This window comes from Hemicordylus capensis, chromosome 6 (genome assembly GCF_027244095.1).
Source record: "Hemicordylus capensis ecotype Gifberg chromosome 6, rHemCap1.1.pri, whole genome shotgun sequence".
NCBI lineage: Eukaryota > Metazoa > Chordata > Lepidosauria > Squamata > Cordylidae > Hemicordylus > Hemicordylus capensis.
The window spans coordinates 169,986,936-170,009,537 of NC_069662.1; the positions used below are offsets into that span (position 1 = coordinate 169,986,936).

General features: G+C 59.7%; 1 protein-coding gene across 1 annotated transcript in view; it reads right to left on the reverse strand.

Moving 5' to 3' along the window:
- LOC128331382 (SCO-spondin-like) overlaps positions 1 to 22,602 on the reverse strand; it is a 126,140-nt gene that overhangs the window by 82,943 nt on the left and 20,595 nt on the right. Inside the window, exons 19-37 of the mRNA XM_053264726.1 lie at positions 19,777 to 20,029; positions 17,245 to 17,425; positions 16,963 to 17,057; positions 15,572 to 15,828; positions 15,338 to 15,472; positions 14,480 to 14,682; positions 13,609 to 13,736; positions 12,075 to 12,184; positions 10,687 to 10,836; positions 10,200 to 10,293; positions 9,183 to 9,583; positions 7,906 to 8,136; positions 6,862 to 7,068; positions 5,881 to 6,117; positions 5,660 to 5,782; positions 5,287 to 5,381; positions 692 to 929; positions 415 to 567; positions 34 to 174 (exon numbers count right to left, since the gene is read on the reverse strand). Of these exons, the coding sequence (XP_053120701.1) occupies positions 34 to 174; positions 415 to 567; positions 692 to 929; positions 5,287 to 5,381; positions 5,660 to 5,782; positions 5,881 to 6,117; positions 6,862 to 7,068; positions 7,906 to 8,136; positions 9,183 to 9,583; positions 10,200 to 10,293; positions 10,687 to 10,836; positions 12,075 to 12,184; positions 13,609 to 13,736; positions 14,480 to 14,682; positions 15,338 to 15,472; positions 15,572 to 15,828; positions 16,963 to 17,057; positions 17,245 to 17,425; positions 19,777 to 20,029 (3,432 nt within the window). The remainder of the gene's footprint in view (positions 1 to 33; positions 175 to 414; positions 568 to 691; positions 930 to 5,286; positions 5,382 to 5,659; positions 5,783 to 5,880; positions 6,118 to 6,861; positions 7,069 to 7,905; positions 8,137 to 9,182; positions 9,584 to 10,199; positions 10,294 to 10,686; positions 10,837 to 12,074; positions 12,185 to 13,608; positions 13,737 to 14,479; positions 14,683 to 15,337; positions 15,473 to 15,571; positions 15,829 to 16,962; positions 17,058 to 17,244; positions 17,426 to 19,776; positions 20,030 to 22,602) is intronic.

The following is a 22,602-nucleotide window of genomic DNA, read 5'->3' on the forward strand; positions in this document are numbered from 1 at the left end:
GCTCTGCCCTCCGATACTGCCCCCCACCCTTACCTGGACTACAAGGCCGGTCCTTCCTGCACCGTGTGCGGCTGGAGAGCTCAGCGCAGGACGTGGGGCAGGGCGCGCACTTCCGGCTCACCAAGTCCCTGGGGCAGGCGGAGGCGTTGAGGCAGCCTTCCAGCTGACACGGCTCTGCGCACATTGGGGAGGGTGTCAGGGTGTGATCTCGGCTGCACAAGCTATTCAGACTCCTCAGTGCAAGAAGAACACACCCTGTGCCCTGCAAGGGAGGCACCTGCCCCTGCCAAAGGGCAGAGACAGCAACCCCACACTCTTATCACGCCAGCCCCGTCCCCGCAGGGCCTTCCTCACTCACGGGCAGGAGCAGCCCGGTCTCCTCCTCCCTCTGCCCATCACCCGCAGCGGACTCACGGATCTCCACGGCACCGGCGGAAGCATCCGGCATCTCCGTGCAGTGGCGGCCCCCGTTCTGGGGCGGCAGGCACTCCCGGTGCCGCACCACCACCCCGCGGCAGTCCCGGCTGCAGTTCGACCACACGGCCCACTCGCTCCAGACGCTGTCCACTGTGCAGAGGGGGGGGAGTGGCGGTTTGGAGGAGCAGGGCGCTGCTCGGGAGCCCCCCTGCCCCCCCACCCCAGAGCGCTTCTGCTTCCAAGGAGGGGCAGCAGGGGGCGCCCTCCGCCTCACCTGGGCAGGCCACGGAGAAGCACTGCTGAGCCTCCGCCTCCTTGCCCAGGCAGTGCCGCAGGACGTCGTCGGCCCGCCGGGTGCAGCTCCTGCGGCGGACCTGCAGGCCTGTCCCGCACGACTGGCTGCAGGGGCTCCAGGGGCCCCAGGTACTCCAGAGGCCACAGTCCCACTCGTCCGACGGGAGCCAGCTCGTGGCCTCGCTGCCGTCCACGCAGTCAGCCAGCCCGTTGCACACCTGCAAGGCAAGGAGGCGCTCAGCTGGGTCGCGAGCAGACACCCCGGCGGGGGGGTGGGGGGTGGGGAGAGTCTGGCGGCCACTTCCGAGAGGTCCGCAGCAGGGCTGCTCTTCTGTCCTTAAGAGATGGCGGGAGCGAGGGCTGGGGGCACACAGGTGGCCAGAACAGGCTGCCCGAGGCCCCCTCAGGCCATTGGTGAGCCAGCGTGGTGTAGTGGTTAGAGTGCTGGACTAGGACCGGGGAGACCCGAGTTCAAATCCCCATTCAGCCATGAGACTTGCTGGGTGACTCTGGGCCAGTCACTTCTCTCTCAGCCTAACCTACTTCACAGGGTTGTTGTGAAAGAGGAACTCAAGTATGTAGTACACCGCTCTGGGCTCCTTGGAGGAAAAGCGGGATATAAATGTAAAAATATTAAAATAATAGTAATAATTGGGCCTTCCAGCCCAGTGTTGTCCTCTTTGATTGGCAGCAATAGCCCGCCAGGGTCTCCTCACACAGAGAGAGGCCTCTCCCATCAGCAACATCATCAGCGGCTCCCTGGGACCCCTCAAACAGGAGCTGCTGGGCTGGCACCTGGGACCTTCTGCATGCCAAGCCTGTGCCCAACCAGCTAGGTGTGGCCTCTCCACAGAGCTCCCATGCTGGCTCAGCCAGGACCAGCAACCTGCCTCTGTCGCGGTTGTGATTAGTCAGCTGCTTCCGAGAGGTTCGCAGACAGAGCCCGCTAAAGACCCCCACCTTCTGCTGGTTGACAGACAAAATCCTGGATGTCTCTCTCTGGTAGCGAGAGACTCTGCTCTCTGAACATGGGGGTATGCTCAGGCTAGTGGCGACCAGGACATCTTGTGCCCATGAGTCCCAAAGATCAAGATTTTGCCTGTCTTGCTTGCTGCCTGTCAGTTTCAGTGGATTTTTTGCAACTATTCCGCCTTTTGAGTGGCATCACTCTTTTTTACATCAGAAGTGAACAGATACGCTTCTATTGTGCTCCTACATCACTAGTCTTTTTTCCTAAGGGAAAAATTTCTCCTGAAGCCTTTTCTTCATAAGGAAGATGCTCTCGCTCTCTCCCCCCCTAATTTCAAAAGGACCTTCTTGAATTGCAGACCCTGCAGTGAACAGGTGGCAAAGAGAGAAGCATGGATGGGCAGAGAGAAGGGATGGAGGCAGATAGGAAGTGAGGAGAGCAAGCCAAAGCTTCTACGGGGACCCTCCAGGCAAGGGGAAGGGGGCAACTGGAAGGATGAGCCAGAGGGATGGTTCAAACGAGTCCTTCCTGGCCCAGGCCGTTCGGGGCTGCACTGAGAGCGAACCCATTGGGATGCCTTCCGCGGAAGAGGCTCCGAATCCGATGCCCTGCCGGCACATTCCTTTCTCGTATGGGGGTGGGCTGTTCATGAGCGGCCCACCCTCATGTGGTAAAGGGATGTGCCGGGAGGGTGCTAGGACATCCCCAGAAGGCATCCCGATGGCCCTCCGCTTTCCACAATGTGCCAAGGGGTTGAGGTGGCCTCTGAGTTTCTGGGCAGGGCTGGTTCCATTCACCAGGCCGGCCAGCCCTGGCCTAGCTACCCACAATGTCCAGCTAGAGTCCCAGGGCTCCTTCTGCTCTGAGTCCTCCTCCAGCACTGGCCCCCCCTCACTGGCCAGTCCTCCCTGAGATAGCCCCTGACAGCTGGGGCAAGTCTCATGAGATCCCATCACCAGATCCCACAAGGGCCGTTCCTGATCCGATCCTTTGGGCAGCCAGACCATGCTTCCCTGCTTGGGCCAGTGACAATGTCTCCATGGTGCTATCCATATTAGACACTGCAGCGGGGTCAAGGAGGATCTCGGAAGGGGGCTTCCACACTTCCTGTGTTGTGACACCACAGTCCCTAGGCGGACGGCAGGGTGCCATTCACATTTCCAATGACTCGTTTCGAATTTAATTGCTGCGAAATGGAGCTAGGATGTCATATATCCGGTAGGGATGTGCGAACCGGTTCTACGTCAAACTGGTTCAACATAGAATCGGTTCAGTTTGATGGTTCTAGGCTGGACCAAACTCCCCCAGTTTGGTTCAGCCTAGAACCTACACCACCCCAATGGTTGGGTGGGGGGAGCAGTTCACGAAATTTCTAAAGCTTTTTTAAAATTTTAACCTTAAAATTGCTCTTCGAGGCAGCGGGGTGTGTGTCCGTGAAGGTTCCGCCTCCCCCAGCCCAACCAAAGCTGCATTCAACTCTCCAAACAGGAAGGTGTAAAGAGGCGTACCAAGCATATTGGTATGAAGTACCATCTATCTATCTATCTAATTCTCCTGGGTGTGCCAGGGAAAAATGCGTCCCGGCAGCCCAGCTGATTGGCTGGGCCATGGAAGCGCCTGATTGGCTGGCGCACCCAGGAGAAAGGACAGTTGGCAGGCGACGCGGGCCAGGGCCGCTGGCAGACCCGGCCTGGCGGCGACGGGTGGTGCGAGGGGCAAGGAGGAGAGGCGGAGGACCAGCCAACGGGCGAGGAGGCGGCAGCGGTGGAGGGCCCCGATACTGTGGGTGGGGGGAGAGGTGGCCGGCTGCAAAGACTGGCACTTGGCCCACTGGCGGCCGCCGCAATGGCGGCACTTGGCCTGCTGGCAGCGGCGGCCGCACTCAGCACTCGGCCCCGCCGGAGACTGGGCGGGGGGGGAGAGGTAGCCGGTGGGCCAAGCCGCGGCAGCGGCGGGAGAATTGGCTGGCCGGGCAGCCGTGGGCCCGGCACGGCAGAAGTAGTGGGCCAGGCAGTGGGTCCGGCCCGGCCGCTGAGGCGAGGAGGCAGTGGCGGTGGGCCCGAATGCCAGGCGGTGGCAGGCCTGGCCGCAGCGGTGGCACTTGGCCGGGCCGGAGACTGGCGTGGGGGGAGAGAGGCGGCGGATCCGGCCCAGCACGGAGGCCAGGCAAGGCGATGGCCCAGCCAGAGACTGGGGCGGTGGGGGGAGAGGTTGCCAGCCCCAAAAAACGCACAGATGCGCTGTGCGGGGGTCGGCTTGTATATATATATTTCTCCTAGGTGTCCCATGGAATGTGCATCCTGGCAAGCCATCTGATTGGCTGGGGCGCAGGCCAATGGCAGCGGACTATGAGCGGACATGAAGGACTATGGCCTGCTGGCACTGGGACTGGCTGGCACTGGGAGTTGAGCAGCGGCTGTGGAGGCCAGCAGCGGGCTGCAGAACCAGTACTCGGCCCCGGCTGCGGAGGGAAGGCAGCGTTGGCTTCGGCCTTTGCGGTGCAGCAGGCCAGCCCGCTGGAAATGGCTGGCATTGGGAGGCAAGCGGCGGGCCGTGGAGCCGGTACTTGGCGCGGCAGCAGCTGCAGAGGCGAGGCAGCGGGCCGACCACTGAGCCACCCTTGGAGCCAAGGTGCCTGTGGGAGGCCGGGGCAGGAGGGAACCAGGTGGTGGAACTTCCCTGTTTGCCATCCAGGAGGAGGAACGGCGGCGGCAGGGGCCTTTTTGGCTGCCTGCCACCCGGTAAGGGCAGGAGAGTGGGGCGGGCGGGTGGGAAGGGGAGGGAGGGCAGGAGAGTGGGGCGGGAGGGAGGGGGAGGGAGGGCAGGAGAGTGGGGTGGGAGGGAGGGGGGAACAGCCGGCCCCAAAGAGCGCACAGATGCTCTGTGCGGGTCAGCTAGTGTAGTGAGAAATCTTCAAAAGGATGGACTAATTAAGGTGATCTACTGCCCAACAAATGAAATGCTTGCAGATATACTCACTAAGCCACTACCAAAACCCTGCTTTGAAAGGCTGAGAGAGAAAATGAATCTTGTGAACTGAGTCATGAGACATTGAGAGGGGGTGTTGGAAGTATGGGCTGTCTCTTGTCTCAATGACATAGGAGGACAGACTAGTGAGTCAGAGGGCTAGAGGGTCAAGACATTGGTCATCTGTTCTCTACTACTCTGACACTATCCCTTTGGAATGTAGATTGCTACTCTCAGGGACACTTCCTGCCTGCCTGCCTGCCTTGTCACTTACTGCCTCTCTCTTCCCTTCCTTCTACCTTGCAACATGCAAGCTCCTCTCCCCTGCACCATGTGTGCAGAGATGCAGAACCCATCTGCATCCAACTAGCTAGATAGATTAGAGATCCTAACTCCTCACTTTCCTATCTAGAATGGAGTTCTCTAATAAATACTATTTATATTGATTTGAAACTATGATCTGGCTCCAAGTTACTTTACTCTCAGCATACACGCATGCCTAACTAAATTCCGCTGTGTTGTGCCTCTGTGCACTCTGCTATAATGAAAAAGGGTTTCTCTTTCCAGAGAGAATTCCCAACCGGTATGACCCCAACTGGCCCAGAGTGGACAGTCCCCCCAACCCCCAACAAGCCCACCTGTTTGAAGGCAATGCAGGTGCCGTCTCCACAGGAGTACTCTGCACAGGGCCCGGCCGTCTGGTTCCTCTCCCTTGGAGGAGCCATGTGGCTTCCTGAGCGGGTCAGAAGGAAAGGAGAAGAAGGTGAGGAGGCAGCAGGACAGGACACCCCACAACCAGCCCCCTCCGGGTCAGTTGTGGTGGGTGCCAACCGCAGGTCCCCTCCTCTGCTCGCTACTCTAGGCAGCCCCGTCTGGCCCAAGAGGCTCCTCCTGGGTCAGTGGAACCTCCAGTCCGGAGGAGGGGGCGGGGCTTGTGAGCTGATCTCCGCCCCTGCAACGTCAGCTCCATTGACCCAGCAGCAGCAGCAGGTGAGCACTGGTCCTCCTTACCGCAGGCCAGCTCGTCTTCTCCCTGGGGACAGTCCGGGGAGCCATCGCACACCCGGGAGACATTGATGCACACACGGCTGTTGCAGATGAAGAAGCCCGGACAGGGCGGGATCTGGGTGGAGCCTGTCCCGGGAAAGAAGGGAGACCAGTTCCTTCCCTGCTGCAAAAGAGGCCTGGGAACAAAAGGCACGTGGGGGGGGCGGTTGGGCCGTGGCACTCACCACAGGTGTCAATGCTCTCGTCGGAGTGGTCCCAGCAGTGGGGGGCGCCATCGCACAGGCGGCTATAGTGGATGCATTCACCGCCAAGGGTGCAGGGGAACTGGTCCAGGCCACAGGTGCGGTTGCAGTCCAGCTCATCGCTGCCATCCAGGCAGTCGGCTTCGTTGTCACACACCCAGCCCCGCGGCTGGCACTCCCCGCTGTGGCAGTAGAACTCGTAACGGCCACAGGGTGGCGCTAGAACGGAGGAGGGAGGAGGGGCGGGGAGATAACGCACTTGTTCAAGGTCTCTGGAGAGGTTTGCACGGCAGGCACAAATCTGTGTCTCAAAGCTCTCCCCTCGCCCCAGTATCCCCTCAGCCCCTCTTCGATCTTCCTCTTCTGCAGAGGAGAGGAGAGGAGAGCTGGTCTTGTGGTAGCAAGCATGACTTGTCCCCTTAGCGAAGCAGGGTCCGCCCTGGTTGCATATGGATGGGAGACTAGAAGTGCGAGCACTGCAAGATATTCCCTTCAGGGGATGGAGCCGCTCTGGGAAGAGCAGAAGGTTCCCAGTTCCCTCCCTGGCAGCATCTCCAAGATGGGCTGAGAGAGATTCCTGCCTGCAACCTTGGAGAAGCCGCTGCCAGTCTGTGTAGACAATACTGAGCGAGATGGACCAAGGGTCTGACTCAGTATATGGTGGTTTCCTATGTCCCTATGACCCTCCCCTGCTCCCCCAGTTCCGTTGTGTCTCTTTCTCCTACTCCTGACCCTTTCCTTTCATTGCTCTCTTCCATCTGCCCAGGAAACTATTTCCCCCTCCAGCTGCTTCCCAAATCCCTTTCCTAGCCCAGATTAGCCCCAAGGGTGGCTCCTAGTGTGTTTATTAAAGGGGTGCGGAGGGTGCAGGACGGCGGGGTATTCTCCGCCTCTTCCAGGTGACAGCACTGCATGGAGCAGAGAAGGAGCCCTGAATGCCTGGGACACTCCCAGCTCCCTTACCCAGAGTCCTGTTGGCAGGTGGCTGGTGGGTCCCAGGGAGTTTCGAGGGGATGGTGGCAAGCGGGGCGGTGGTCTGGGCCTCCAGGCACAGAGCTGGGTCCTCGTCAGCACCATCGGCACAGTCCCGCACCCCGTCACACTCCCGTAAGCGGCTCACGCAGACGCCGTCTGGACAAGGCAGCTGCCCCGGGGCACACGTCACGTGGCCTGCAATGAGATGGAGACTGCAGAGGGGCCCCGTCCAAGGACCAGTGGGGGGAGCCGTGCTCGGTTCGCCCCAGACCCCCAGAGCGTGCTTGCTCGCTCTGAGGGACAGAGGAGGAGGCAGCCATCTTGACCAGACAGCAGCCCTGGCAACAGAGGGGCTTGTCTGAGCAAGACCGGCCCAGCAGAGAAGCCACCTTGGCCAGAGGGTCAGATTCAGGACCAGAGGCGGGTTCCAACTAGGCAAATGCGCCCCAAAGAGGGCCCCCTCTGTAAGGCAGGGCCACCGCGAGGCTGCCATCTTGGCGGCGGAAGTATGTCACTGGTGATTCTAGAAAAGGCGGGAGAGCAGGAGAGCAGACGTCTCCCAGGAGGGAAGGAAGCAGTTGATGGGCGCCATTGATGATGACGAGGAATAACGCGAAGGAGATCATTCGGCCAGGTGGGTGGCAAAGGGTGTGTGGGGGTAGAGTGGCCATGCCGCCCGAAATCCCAGGTTTTGCCCGAATTTTAAGCATCTCACCCAGATTGCTTAGCCCACCCAGATTCGCCCCGATTTCACCTTCCTTTTTTTTAAAAAAAAGATATGGTCCAGCCCTTGTAGAAGCGGCATTAGGAAGCCAAACGTGCGGTCACGGCTCTGCTCAGAAGTTGTTTTCGAGCCCATTTACATCCGATGCACATTAGGCATGTGGACTGGGAAGGCCAGAATAGGGCAACCCTATGTGGGGGAGGGGAGGGCAATCTCCGAGGCCTCCAAGACTACTTGGCGCCGAACCAGGGGGTGGTGAGGCAGGAAAGTCCCCCCCCACCGCAAGGCTCCCCCAAAGATGGACTCACCCGGGCAGGAGGCCTCGTCGGTCCCAGCCGAGCAGTCCCGCTTGCCGTCACAGACCAGCGCCTGAGCCAGGCACCGGCCATCGGGGCACTGGAAGTCCCCAGCCGGACAGAGGCAGCCGCCCTCGTCGCTGAAGTCCCCACAGTCATCATGCCCGTCGCAGCGGTGCAGGTAGGGCAGGCAGCGCCCCACGGCGCAGCGGAACTCACTGGGCCCACAGGGGGGGCCGCAGCCTGTGAGGGGAGTGGGGGGGGAGAGGCCTGCTTAGGAGCCACGTGTGACCCTAACCCCAGCGGGGCTCGCGCACTGAGACATTTGCCTTGGGCAGAGAGACCTCGGCACACACCAAGCCGGACCGGCCGTCCTTCCCTGGCTCCTCAGCAGGGACACTCACGGCCGCCCTTCCTGGCTCCTTTTCAGCTGGTCAGCAAGGAGCCTTTTCCAAGGACCCAGGGAGGGAGGGAGGGAGGGAGGGAGCCGTGTCCCCTCTGAGGCGTGCCTGTGTGCCTCCCCCCGCAGGTCTTTAAACCTCTGCTCGGTTCACTTTAGACCCCGCTCAGCTTGAATCCAGAAGGCCCCACTCTGAATGCACGTGGTGCGCACACACTGCCTTGAACCCTTTCCCCGCACGCAACGTTGGGAAAAATCTTCACTGGGTGGGTCGAGGCCTCTTGAAGTGGCCTCCTGATGCCACGCTGGGTGGGCAGCTGGGAGGAGAGGCTAGTTGTCAGCATTTCTGAGGGCCAGCTTTGGCCCAGGGGCCTCCAGCTGATGACCTCTATCTCCGGAAAAAGTTGGGGGACCCCGCCCCCTCCACCAGTGTTCCCTCTAACAGGGAATCCCAGATGTTGTTGACTACCACTCCCATAACCCCCAAGCAAACTCCATTGCAGCTGGGGATTCTGGGAGTCGTAGTCAACCCCATCGGGGAATCCCGCTGCCCCCCCCCCACCGCCCCCAACTCAAGCTCCCAGGACAAATGGAACCTGAGTGCAGCTCAGCTCACACTCTCGGTCCTCGTTTCACACCTCAGTGTGGTTTGGCGGATGGCGTGTTTGAGAAAGGGCAGCGGCTTCAGGGGCTGAGAGGGCTGGGGTGCTTCCCATCACCGTCATTGCCTCCCCCAAGGCATCTGGGCCCAGAGATGCCACATCTGCCCGACTCCCAAAACCTGCCCCCTCCCCCGCACAGCTGCTCGGCTCCTCGCCCTCGTCTTCCCAGCAGCCGCGAGAGGCGCTTGCTCGCCTCGTGCTCGCCTCTCCCCTCGCCTCGTGCTCACCAGCTTCATCCGAATGATCCGCAAAGCCGCAGTCCAGCTCCCCGTCACAGACGTGCTGGCGAGGGATGCAGCGGCCATTGGCACAGCGGAACTCCTGCAGGGCACAGGCGGGGAGGGGGCAGCCCCTCTCGTCTGAGCGGTCCAAGCAGTCTGCAGTGCCGTCGCAGCGGTAGCCCCACGGCACACACTGCCCGCTGGCACACTGGTACTGATGTGGGGCACAGTGCAGCACACAGAACTCATCCGAGCCGTCCCCGCAGTCATCCTCATTGTCGCACACCCAGGCGCTGGGCACACAGCGCCCGCCTGTGTGGCAGGCAAACTCTGCCGCGCTGCAGTGGGACGGAGCGGTGCACGTCTCCAGTGGGGCGCTGCACTGCCAGAGGCCCGCCTCGCAGGAGCTGGAAGAGGGACACACATCAGAGGAAGGGGAAGAGGGGAAACAGGGACATCGGAAGCTGCCATAGACTGAGTCAGAGCCTTGGTCCATCTAGCTCAGTCTTGTCGACCCAGACTGGCAGCGGCTTCTCCAGGGCTGCGGGCAGGAGTCTCTCTCTCTCAGCCCTCTCTTGGAGATGTGCAAAAGCCTGAAATCATCCCGTCTGCCTCATTTGGAGGAAGGCAGGGCCGAGGGAGGGGGTCTTCCGCTCTTCTGCCCTCCCTCCCTCCTCCTCCTCCTCCTGAAATCAGTGGTGGCCGGGGCACCCAATGAGTGCGCCAGGCTTTCCTTTTAACAGCAGCCCAGCACACCTGTCGCCATTCACTAGTGCGCACTGCCCGCCCCCCAGCCTGCCCTGGCCCCTGCCCCAGAGAGGCCCAGCTGCCATCCCATTCCTTCCATAGTTCCTGTCCTGCTCTGCCGCTGCTAGCGGCAGCTTCAAAAGTTCTTTTTTTCAAAAAGCCCTGCCCTTAGGTGGCCATGCTGCACCCCCATCCCTTTGGCCCATGGGACAGGAGAGTGCCACGCTCCCTCGGGGGCAGCGGGCAGGCGGGGGCAGATGTGGTCCTCAGACTCACCAGTTCCTGCACTCCTGCGTCACCAGAGCGCCCAGGGGGAACAAAGTGCCCCCCCAGAAGCAGGGGCACTCGGAGGGGTCAATGCAGCGGCCGTCTGGCGGGGAAAAGAAAAGTCTGAGCTCCGAGCCAGTGGACACAGGCGCTCCGGCCCCTCCTAGGACCCACTGCGGCTGAATGCGCCACCCAGCAAAGAGCGCTGGAGGCCATGCGCAAGCTCCAGCCACGAGGGCTGCATGTTGGCCCTTGGCCAGCCTGCCCCCCCCAGCCCCGGGCCTCCTCTCTGAGACTTCGGCCAGCAGGGTGGAAGACCCAAGCAGGATCCCCTCCCTTGCCCCAGGGCCTTGGCCCATCGGTGGAGGCGCCAGGGCCCAGCAGGGACGTCTGCCTTGGCCCTGCATATCCACACCCCACCACAGCCCCGTCTGGGGCCTCTGCCCAGCCCACCGCCCCACGCCCCACCGTCCCTCTCTGCATCCCGGGATCTTACCATGCAGGACTTTCCCCTCCAGGCAGAAGCAGCCCTCCACACATGAAAGGGCCTCGCAGTGCTCAGCGGGCTCCAGGCCAAAGTTCTTGCAGGTCTGGGGACAGGCCGGGCCGCAGGGGTCGTACTCCAGCCCATGGTCACACTGCAGGGCTGAGCAGACAGGGAGGGGGTGGGGGTGAGGGCGGGTGGCGCTCCGGGGAGGGGCTCCGAATCTCTGGCCGAGCCACCATAGTGCAGACGGGTCCGAATAACACGGGCCGCCACACTTCAGGGGCCGCGCCTCACACCCCCAGCTTCAGACATCGGGCATGGTTTGTTCGCAAAGGGAGCGCCGCACCCAGTTTGTGAGTAAAATCCGGCCAGCGCTGTGTTCGAGTGCACCCGGAGCGGCTCTCCCTGCCTTTCAAAAGCAGTGAGAGTTGCTTCAGTCGCACTGCAAACACGGCACTGGTTGGATTTTACTCTCAAACTGGGTGACATACGGGGTGTGGCGAAGGGGGCTGTGGCGGTGAGCGGATAGAAATGTAAATAAAATGAAGTGAGAAACGGGATAAATTAACAGGAGAGAAAGTAAAAGCAACCCTGAACACCTGCAGAAGACGAGATTTGCAATGGCATGGCCATGAGGCCGGCAGAGGAGGAGCAAGACCAAAGGCCTGGAGAGCCTCTTCCAAAAACGTTGGGCGCTCCCAAGCTACCTCACGGCCAGCCCTGGTCCAGAAAACAGGCCCTGACCCTGGTGAAGAGGGGTTGCTGGAGCCCCCCGCCGCGCCCCCCCCCCCCGGCGGCCTTGCCTGGGGCTGCAGGGCAAGCCAGCAACTGCCTGCCTGACCAGGAGCAACGCTGGCCCCCAGCCCCCGCCCCCAACTGGCAGGGAGGAGGGAGGCAAACTGGGCCTCTGGCCGGGGCGCTGACCTGCCGCACAAGGGGCTGCCTTGAGCGCCAGCCAGGGAGGGGGCCAGGGCTAGCGGGTGAGCCTGTGGGGAGGGGCTGAGCGCTGTGAGGGGGCCGCCGACGGTGATACCGCCTCCGCGCCAAGGGTGGGCAACATGGCGGCCCTCCAGCTGTTGCTGAACTGCAACTCCCACAATCCCCAGACCCAACTGACTGAGGCTGGGGGAGATGGAAGCTGCGGTTGGACAACAGCCCACCCTGCTCTGCGCCCTCTGGCTGGAACTGCCCCTTTCCCTTGTGAGGAGGGCAGGGGCAGGAGCAGGAGGGGCCCCAGCGCCTCTCCCAGGCTCTGCCCTCTTGTCCCCAAGCCGGGACTCATCACTTGGGCACGGCCTGCGACCAGGTTCTGGGAAAGGAAGACCCCGATGAGCCCCTGGCGGGAGGCCTTTTCTCCCTCCCGCCCCACAAACTCCCACAGGAGCCCCATGGCTTACGGCAGAGCTCCTGGCTCCTCCAGCGCACGGAGACCCCGCGCTGGCTGCACTCCTCGGCGTAGGTGGCGATGGCTGTGCAGAGACACTCGCAGTCCCCTCCAGAGTCACACCTGCGCGGAGCGGGAGAGAGAAAGAGGACCTCAGCAAGCCAGGCGGGCCGACACCTGGGCAGCACTATCCCCCCACTCCTTGGAGGGCCTCCTGGGAATCCCTCCCTGGGTTCTAGATGGAGCTAGGGGCATTGGAACAGGAGAGCAGCCCTGCTGGATCCGGCCCTGCAAGGAGGCCCATCTAGGCCAGCCTCCTGTTTCCCACAGTGGCCCACCAGATGCCGCTGCTGGGCAAGAGGCTAAAGCATGCCCTCTCCTACTGTTGCTCCCCTGGGTGCTTTCCAGATGAGACCCTGCAACGGGGTCACGGCGGATCTCGGAAGGGTGCTTCCACACTGCCAATGCCTTGTTTCGAATTTAATCACTCTGATATAGTGCTATGATGTCGTATATCCAGCCTGAAGAAGTTGCTGTTTTTCCAGGTGGTTCATTTCCAAGAGACTGCTCCCCTGGCTGGGCGCTTTGCTATTTACGTTTGGAGTGCGATTTTCCTGCACGGGAGCATTTTGCTGCTGTTGAGCGGCTATCCTAGAAAGTGCCCTGCTACTGGTATTGAGAGGCATCTTGCCTCTGAGGCTGCAGGTGGCCTGTAGCCATGAGACTAGTAGCCCTTGACAGACCTGTCCACCACGAAATTCCTCAAACATGTTCTTTTCTAAAGCCTCAGTTGGGGGTCAGGGAGGAATTCTTTCCATGTAAAGAATTGTTGACCCTCCCAGGACTTCTAGAGACAAGATAGAGGTTGAAAATAGGCATGTGTCCGAAACGTTTCGGAGGCCATTATAAAGGCCTCCAAAACGTTTTGGCGCTGGGGTGGGTGGGATTCAGTGTTTCGGCACCGGCAGGGGTAGTACTTTAAGGTCGGGGGAGGGTGTTCTCACCTCTCCCACTGCATTTCCCCTGCTGGCGCTCTGTTATCTTTAAGCCCCTCGGGGTGGCAGCGTTCCTCCCTGCCGCCCCATTTCCCCTGTCGGCCGGAAGTGGCTGGAAGTAGCAAGCGCGCATTCACCCATTGTGCGTGTGCACAGCAGACGGGCGCGCACATGCAACGGGCGCACGTGTGCTCGCTACTTCCGGCCACTTCCGGCTGACGGGGGAAATGGGGTGGCAGGGAGGAACGCTGCCGCCCCCGAGGGGCTTAAAGATAACAGAGTGCCGGTGGGGGAAATGCGGTGGGAGGGGCACCGAGGTCATTTTGGAGCCTGGACCTCAAGGCCTTTGGAGGCCCCTCCCCTGCCAAGTCAGCATCATGCTCGGCCGGGCGGCCACATCACCAGGGACAGACTAAAGAGGATTTGGGGGTCCCCGGGGGCTGTGGAGGACCTGGACTTCGGCCCGGAAGTCCTGGGGGAAGAGTGCCTCTGCTCCCCCCCCACACACACACCTTTCCTGCGGGGGTGCCTCTCCACTCTCGGCTCACTTACCCACAAGCATCAAAGACACACCACTCGTAGAACTGCTGGCAGGGGAGCTCCTCGCGGCAGGGGGCAAAGAGGTCCTGCAAGAGGATCCCGCAGCGCTTCCGGGCCCAGGCCACACGGTGGGAGTTTACCTGGGGGGGGAGCGGGGGGGAGGAGAGAGGCGGCGGTGAGAGTGCACAGCCATGCGCTCGTGCAGCCCTGTGCTCAGGACAGGAGGGCCTCCATCTCTGGAAGGGGCCAAGACACGGGCCAGAGCAACCCACCGCGGGACTAAAACACCACCCCGAAGAACAGAGGTGGAGTCTGGCTGCTGGGTCAGGCCCAGCCCGCTCGGGGCCAGCATCCTCTTTCCAGGGGGGCCCACCAGGCGCGTCAGGGAAGCCCACACGCAGGAGCTGGAGGCATGCCCCTCTCTGCAACGGCTACTCTGCAGAGGCCTCCTGCCTCTGACCCTGGGGGTGGCCTGGAGCCAGCAAGACCGGGGCCGCTGAGAGACCCGCCCTGCACGGATGGCTCCAAGCTCTTTGGCAAGCCTTTTTGTACTCTCAAAGAGGTGCACCTGAGAACACAAGCAGAGTCCTGCTGGGCCCCCGTCATCCAGCCCCCTGCTCCCCACAGCGACCCACCAGTGGGCTGCTCCAGGATGCCCACCATCAGGAGCTGAAGGTGTGCCCCCTCTCCTGCCTCTGCCCCCCTGCCACTGCCCTCCAGAGGCCTGAACCCTGCCCTCAGAGCTGCCTGGGAAGGCTCCCGCTAAAGGGGCCCAGTTCCTTCCGCTGCCTTCCAACGGTCACATTTCCCGCCCACCGGGATTATTCGGGCTGGCGAAAGAGGCCCGGAGACCCAGAGGCGCTCGCAGCGGGTGGAGCCCTACCGTGCAGGGGTGCTCAAAATCCTCACTCCGGACTTCAGGGCAAAACAGGCTGAGGCGCCAGGAGTTGCCCAAGAGGTCGGCCGTGGGCTCCACAATGCCTTGCCGGCTGGTGAAGTCGTTCTCTGTGTCCCCATCAAAGTTCCCGCACAGCCCGGCCACGCGGCCCTGGTGCAGGGGGTCCAGCTTGACGTACACCCGGGTGCCTGCAGGGGGCGTGAGCGGGCACAGAGCTCAGTGCTGCCGCAGGAGGGAGGCCAGGCGGGGCTGGGTGGGCAACCTTCCGCCTGCCCCTTTGGACCCCGAGGCGACCCTCCCAGAGGCAGCTGGCAAGCACTGCGTTTCAAAGCCAGTCGATGAGGCCAAGGCGAAAATAGAGCTGGAGCCCCCAAGAGGCACAAGCACCAGGCAGCGGGCTTCTGCCAGGGTGGCCATTGCCAGCGGCCTCGGGAATGGGCAGAGCTGGGACGGCACTATGGAAATGCAGGCTTCGCTCGCTGGGTCGGAAGCTGGCATGCTGGGATTCTGAGCATGTCTTTTTTTAAAAAAGAAGCTGCTAGTCTTTATGACTCCGAACAAAAGTCTGACCAGCACAGGCAGCATCCTGAAGGGCTGAGCTGGGGTGTCAGTGCCCTAACCCTTGCCTTCTCCTCCTTACCTACACTTCTGGCTACTGTGGCTAGGGATGATGGGGGTTGTAGTCCAACGACATCTAGAACCCAAAGCTGGGAACCCATAAACGGTATCATCATCATCATCATCAAGAACATGTAAATGCCACTCTTCAACAAAAAGCTTCTCCAAGCCCTCTGTCCAGCACTAACTGGCTGTTTGTCAGGAGGGGGCCCAGCCAGGTCTCACCTCCATCCCAGAGCACCGTCAGCCCCAGCTGAGAGGTGAGAGCGAGGAAGAGGCCGGCTCGCTCGAGGCTCAGGCCGTTCCCGCTGTATGTCTTGGGGGGCCGGACCGAGACGCCGTTCACAGTCACATCTTTTCCTGGTGTGGACAGAGAGGAGGGGTCAGGATGGCTCCCCGTGGGGAGGCCAGGGGCAGCCAGACTCCTCCCCCCCCGCCCCCCCAGCCAGCCTCCCTTACCTCGGAGCAGGTGGACAACTGTGCTGCCAAGGAGCACCACAACGGACTTGGTGCAGGTGGTGCCGCTGGTGCCGCACGGCACGTTCTCTGCCGTGACGGTGAAGGCGCCGCTGCTCTCCTGGGCCAGGATGTACTCACAGTCCCCCAGGAAGCTGTAGGCCCGTCCGTCAAAGGTGATGTAGTGGGGGTCGCCCGTGGCTACGCACACCCCTGCGCAGGGGCGGCGGCTGCACTCCCAGTGCCGACTTCGGCAAGTGCTGCAAGGAGGCCGGTGTGAGGAGCGGGAGCACGTCCCCTGGCACCACCCACGGCCCTCATGCCAGCCCCCAAGAGAGCACAAGCACTAGGGGGGACAGATTTAGTACTGGAAGAGTTAAGGACGGTCTCCTGGGGCAGGGGGGGAGGGAAGAAGCAGGGAAACATGGCGCAGTCCACAGAGCAGTGCGCCAGGCCACTGGCAAGATCAAGAGCGAAGCAGTACAAAGGAACATTGGAACCTAGGAAGCTGCCATAGACTGAGTCAGACCCTTGGTCCCTTTAGCTCAGTATTGTCTACCCAGACTGGCAGCGGCTTCTCCAAGGCTGCAGGCGGCAGGAATCTCTCTCAGCCCTCTCTTGGAGATGCTGCTGCCAGGGAGGGAATTGGGGACCTTCTGCTCTTCCCAGAGCAGCCCCATCCCCATCCAGTGCTCACACATTAAGTCTCCCATTCATATGCAACCAGGGTGGACCCTGCTTAGTTAAGGGGACAAGTCCTGCTTGCTACCACCAGGCCAGCTCTCTTCCCTAAGCAAGGGAGAACAGGGAGCTAGGTCTCTGGCAGGATCAGATTCAGAGCAGAGGCTCTAGGAACATTTCCAGACGGGCAGCTTTACTGCGACAGGAAGTGCCTAAAGTTAAGCCGTTTTGAGAGCTGCACCAAAGTGCTACTTTTCTAGCATGCGTATAATGTGCTAGAAAAGAATCCTCAAGAAAAGAAAAATGGTGGCTGGATGAACGGCACCTTCAGTCGGCATCCTGATGTGGCTGTAAATGGTCCCCTCGTATGAACTCCCCACACCCCAGCCTGCGTGTAGCAAAGCTGCGTTAAACCGTGGTGTGGATTGAACCTCCAGGAAGAAGCTCCAGGAGAGACAGGGCAGGCAGGCAGCTGAGAACTGGAGGTGGCAGGCAGGCAGAGGCACACACAGGCAGGACACACTTCCTGAGCAGCCTCCCAGCAGCTCTTCCTGCTTTCTGCACGGAGGCTGCTGAGAGCCTGGGGCAAATGGCACCACGAGAAGCTCCCAGCTGAGACCGGCGTGGCACGTGCCAGAGCGAGGCTGTGGGGTGATTCCCGAGCCGGGCCTGCAGCCCCCCAGGAGGCCCGAGGCGAGCGGAGGGGTCCTCACCAGGTGTTGCAGTCCCTGGCGATGGTGTCGTTGGGCTGGTACAGCCGGCCGTGGTGGTGGCAAGGGCACTCCTCGGGGGGGACGCAGCGTTCGTTCTGGGAGAGGGAGGCAGCGGCAGGAGGAGGAAGTGAGCAAGTGGACACCCCGGGGGAGGGGGGAGGGGAGAGCATTTCCCTCCCCCTCCCCTCTGGTAGGCGGGCACCTGCTCAGTCCATCTCAAGGGAGTCAAGAGAGGTCCCGGGGCCTCTGAGCCAGGCCAGGCCAGGCCAGGGAGGGACTCACCAAGAAGACGGTTCCAGGGGGGCAAACGCAGCCATCAGAGAGGCCGGCACAGCTCAGGTTGCCCTCAGGACTCTCACAGGTCCGGAGGCAGGAGCCAAAGGCATAGATCAGCTCCCCGGGGCAGAGGACGGCTTCGGGGCAGATCTCGGCCGTGCAGTTCCAGGCCCCGTCCACACAGACACTGGAACACAAATCAGGTGTGTTGGGTGACGGGGAAGGGATGGGGGTTCCTTCCACGGACTGCAAGGCTTCTTCTCGGAGGGCGGCTCCACAGGGGATGGTGCGACGAGGCCCCCGAAGTGTGGGAAATGCTGCCAGAGAAGGTGGATCCCTTTCCCACGGCGAACCCTCCTGTTCCTATCCTGACAGCATCCTGACAACCAACACTGAGGGTGAACCCAAAACTTGGCTTCTGAGCACCTCCTAGGAGCAAAAAGACCAGCCTGATACGCCAGGGATTCTCAGAGTTGGGTCCCCAGATGTTGAACGCCAACTCCCATAATCCCCAGCTGCAGTAGCCAAAGGCCATTGTGGCTGGGGATTATGGGAGTTGAAATTCAACAATATCTGGAGACCCAATTCTGAGAACCCTAGCCATATTCCATCCTGGGACCTCAAGCAACTGTCCAACTCCCCTATCCTTAAAGGAAAAAAAGGTAAAGTGTGCCATTAAGTCGATTTCGACTCCTGGCGCCCACAGAACCTTGTGGTTGTCTTTGACAGAATACAGGAGGGGTTTACCATTGCCTCCTCCCGCACAGTATGAGTTGATGGCCTTTCAGCATCACTGCTGCCCGATATCGTACCAGCGGGGATTCAAACCGGCAATCTTCTGCTTGTTAGTCAAGCATTTCCCTGCTGCGCCACTTAAGGTGACTTCCCCTATCCTTATATGTATAAAAATATAGTTATATGTATATAAACATAAATATAAAAGAAATACATGCCTTGTTGTACCCAGAGCCCATGTGCACATGCCCTCCCCTCGGCAGCCTAAAGAGACCCTCATTCCCACCCACTTTCTGCTCAGACCCCAACCCCTCCAGGCCACGATCCACAGCACTCGTCCCTTCAGACCCATATTGCATGTCACAAACCCTCCGTGGACAATCACGTGGCAGCTGGGATCATGTGGCAGAGACATTCAATGAAATCAACCTATCCTGTAGGAGAGCCACAGACAGGTCACAGGGTGATTTCATCAAACATCTCCTACCACTCCAGGGAGAACCAGTGGATTAGCACACGTGCACGCACACACACACACACACCCATGACCCTGCCTGACACAGGCATTCCTCCCAGCGAGATCTGACATGGAAAGAAAGACCCTTCAGATCTGAAGGGAAAGAGTTTGTACCCCAAAGAAGCACATGGACAGAGGGTACCTCCACCTGCAGTCGGGTGCTGCCCACTCCGTTCTTGCTCTCCAAAGGGCTCTTTTCTTGCCAGCCCTGCCCACCCCTGAACCCAGGTCCTTTGAGTCCAGAGGCACAGACCTGCCTAGAGGCCTTGGAGTGGTCCCACCTCCCCTTGGTCCTTCCGGGGTTTCTCTGATTGGCTCCCAGCTGAGATTTCTTTCCTCTGGGGATTCATATGTCATGCTCCCTGGCTGTGGGCAGGGCGCTTTCCAGATTACACGCTACTGAGTCTGCTCAGTGTGCTTCCGTGTTGCCTGTACTGCTACATCGCGGTCCCTAGGCTGTCAGCAAGCTGCCGTTCAGATTTCCGATGCCATCTTTCGAATTTTATCCTTGCGCTTTAGCCCTACAATGTTGTGTGTGCATTGCCAAAAAATAGTTGTATCTTCCTGTTGTAGGAGGGTAACGCAAGCTGGAAAAGACTGCTCCGCCTGCTGGTGGCTTTGCGCAACAAACGGCTGGGTGCTTTATGTTTTCAAAACGATCCTGCCAAGCCAAAATATTTTACTGCTGAACAACATGTCATCTGGAAAGCGTCCAGCCCCAGTCCTGGAGTCGCAGGCTCCTTGTCCAGCCCCACTGAACTCTGTTTCTCCACACCTCGACACCCCCTCCTCCACAATACGCCTCTAGCTACTGCCCATAGCATGGCCCTGTTTTATCCAGGGGAACGGCCTGGCCTGGAAACAGACACCAGGCAGCTGCCCAGTGCCCCAGCCCAGCTGCAGCCCCACACCCCTGGGCCAGGCTCCAGAGAGAGGCTTAGAGCTCCACCCACAGGCCCCAGGCTGAATATCCTCTGTGCAAATCAAATCTCACATCCGCATCCCTATCTGCACCCAGGGAATTCTGCAACCTATGTGCATGATGCTAATTCAGCCCATTTGCTAATTTTGAAGACTTCATTCCACTTATCACAGAGAGCTGGGGGAGAGATTCAGCCCCCTGATTCTAGCTTCTGGGGCTTCACTAGGCAAGTGTGCAGGCCTGTCTTCCCAGCCATAAGGACTAGGAACTTGCTTGTTCAAAGACGAAGGCTGATATTCTGCACCCAGAACCAAAGATCAGCTGGTGTGGCACCCAATGCAGGCTAGGGAGTGGAGGAACATACCAGGTGTTGCAACTCCTCTGGATCGTGCTGCCAGGCGGATGGGCCTCCTCCCTGTGTCTGCAGGGGCACGACCCTGGCCGGACACACTGCCCGTCGTCGTCCAAGACGAGCCCCTCTGGGCAGTTACACCCAGCTACACAGACCCCCTCCAGGTCCTGGCAGGCGCCCAGAGCTTCTGTGCGCAGGTCAGCGCAGGTCCGTCTGCAGGGGGTGGCACATTCTTGGTAGACTTGACCCCCAGAGCACAGCACCGCTGCAGGGAAAGACGGATGGTGATGGGATGGTTAATGGGAGCTGCACTGCCTGCTGGAGCGGGAGAGAGATGAGCAGATGGCAGCTGCCCCCCCCCCCAAGGACGATCCACTCTTGCTCCCACAGACAGCTCTTCCAGGGAGTTATTCACACATGCCTTCATGCTGTGGGGTATCTGAAGAGCGAATCTGCTTCGCAGCAGATTCGCAAGATATTTAATTCGGGGGATTAAATGGACAGTTCACATAGGCTTGGCTCCTCTCCGCAATCACAGCAGATCTTTTCCCTATGCGTTCCCACCGGCTTGCTCCAGGTTTTTCCTCCAACCAATCACAAAATCACATGACAGAGAGGAGGCGGCGAGATAGCTTTTTTGTTGCTGTTAGTTTGACAGCTACGGAGGAGCAGAAGACCAGCATGACAAGTTGCCAAAAGCTGGATCAAACAGCGGAACGTTTAACCCTTGCCTTTGTGAGTGACTGCCTTCATCACCTCATGTTACCCCCTCCCCACACACACACACCCCCCCAGACGATTTAAGAGGCAGGGAAGTTTAAAGCAGAAGTCAGAGCTTTCTCTCTGTCCTGGAAAAAGCTGCAGGCTAACAGAATCAGCACAGACACAAAGGGCTCAGGTTACATCCATTTTGCATATCTAAAGCCTATGTAAACTCCCCTTCATTGAGTTTTGAAAAGCCGAATTACTGCCAATGGCCACTCCACACATCACAGAGAAACTGCGGGGCATAACAGAAGCCTCAGATTTCCCCCACAAAAGCCAGTGAAACTAGAGGATTTTTTAAAGCCGGACATACTTAGGGCTAAGCCAGAATGCACAGCCTTGATTCGGGGAGAAACAGAGTCCTGTCTGAACTGGTCCCTGATAGTCTGCAGGGACTTCGGGGTAGATGCAGCTAATATGTGGACTGGCGGCCCACTCCATTCCAGAGGAGATTCAAAACAAAAGCCCTGTGTGTAAAGCCTTCAGGTTCTGGGTGAAATGGGCTACCAGCCACCCCTCTGTCTACCACAAGAAGGAGAGCTTGCCCTTCACAGCACTTCCCATGCCACAAGGATTTCACCTTGTGCCAGGCTGCAGCAGGAGCTGCTCTCCTGCCTAAGACATAGGAAGCTGTCATATACTGAGTCTGACCCTTGGTCCACCTAGCTCAGTATTGTCTACACAGGCTGGCAGCGGCTTCTCCAAGGTTACAGGCAGGAGTCTCCCTCAGCCCGATCTGGTGATGCCCGGGAGGGAACTTGACAGAAGGGCGGCACAGCTGAACTACTAGAGACTCAACTCTCCTTTCATCTTCCCCGGTTCCCCCCCCCATTTCTCTTACCCCCACCCCACCCCTCATTCATTTGTTTGTTTCCACGAATTATACATCCTGCTGTCTTGCAAATGCCTCAAGAACAACAAAACTACAAAGCAGTGAAACAGGAGAGTCAGCCCCCAAGGCAGCAGATAATTCAGGAAAGCAGTAGGCATGAGTGGAGAATAAAAAGCAGCCCACCCCTTTCAAAGGGGGAGGGCCTGGGCATCCTAGAAGCAAGCGGATGCTGGAGAAGCCCACAAAAACAGGATGGACTTTGACAGTATCTGGGAATTCGGCTGAGAAGAACCCCTGCTCCAGGCAGAAAGTGGTCTACAACTCCCATCATCCCCAGTCCTGATGGCCAACTGGGATGATGGGAGTTGTAGTCCCACCTCTTCTGGAGAGCCAAGGTTGGGAACCCTGGTATAAAATAATGAGATAAGCAGACACGCCAGGACATTCATGGCCATCACGGAGGAACTCGGGGATGACAGAGCAGCAACTTCCTTCTCAGCATGTGGTGACCCCAGGCTGGGAGGGCTTGGCCTAAAGGGTTTGTAACAGAGGTGCCAGGAGCTGTCCCAGACGGCAACTTTACTTGGGGAGGGTGGGGGCGCATTCCAGTATCAGCCAGATTCACCCTGAAGTCCATGCGATATTTCAGAGAGCACTTCACGCACAATTCGGGTTTTCCCTCTGTATTGGAACCTAGCCCGATTTATGTCCGGGGTTTTTAAATCCTCTTTTTGCGTCGGAGTCTCCGTTGTGGCCCCGAACTCGCAATAAAGCCTCGCGGTAAACCTGAGGTAAAGGCTGCTGCTGTCTGAAAAGCCTCCTGGGGCTTCCACAAACAGCAGGCTTGACCAGGGGTTTGCTGGGAGGCTTAACTGTGAGTTCGAAGTTGCTCCCCAAAACAGACACGAAGACTGGATGTTTTTAACCTCGGACATAAATTGGGCTCCACTCTAACGTGCCGTGAAAAACCCGAATTGTGTGTGAAGTGCTCCCTGAGAGCTCGCGGGGACTTCGGGGTCAATCTGGCCAATATGTGAACACACACATCCCCCCCCCTCCATTCCGGAGGAAATGGAAGTTAAAGGGCTTGAAAAGCCCCATGTGGAAAACTTCCAGGTGCTTGTGCATGCGGGAGGGAGGGAGGGAGAGAGGGAGGCCTAATAAAAGGCCCTCTCTCCAGTCGGCACCCATTCTATAGACACCCTTCTCTAGGTGAAGGCACCCATAGAAGGGCCTCCAAC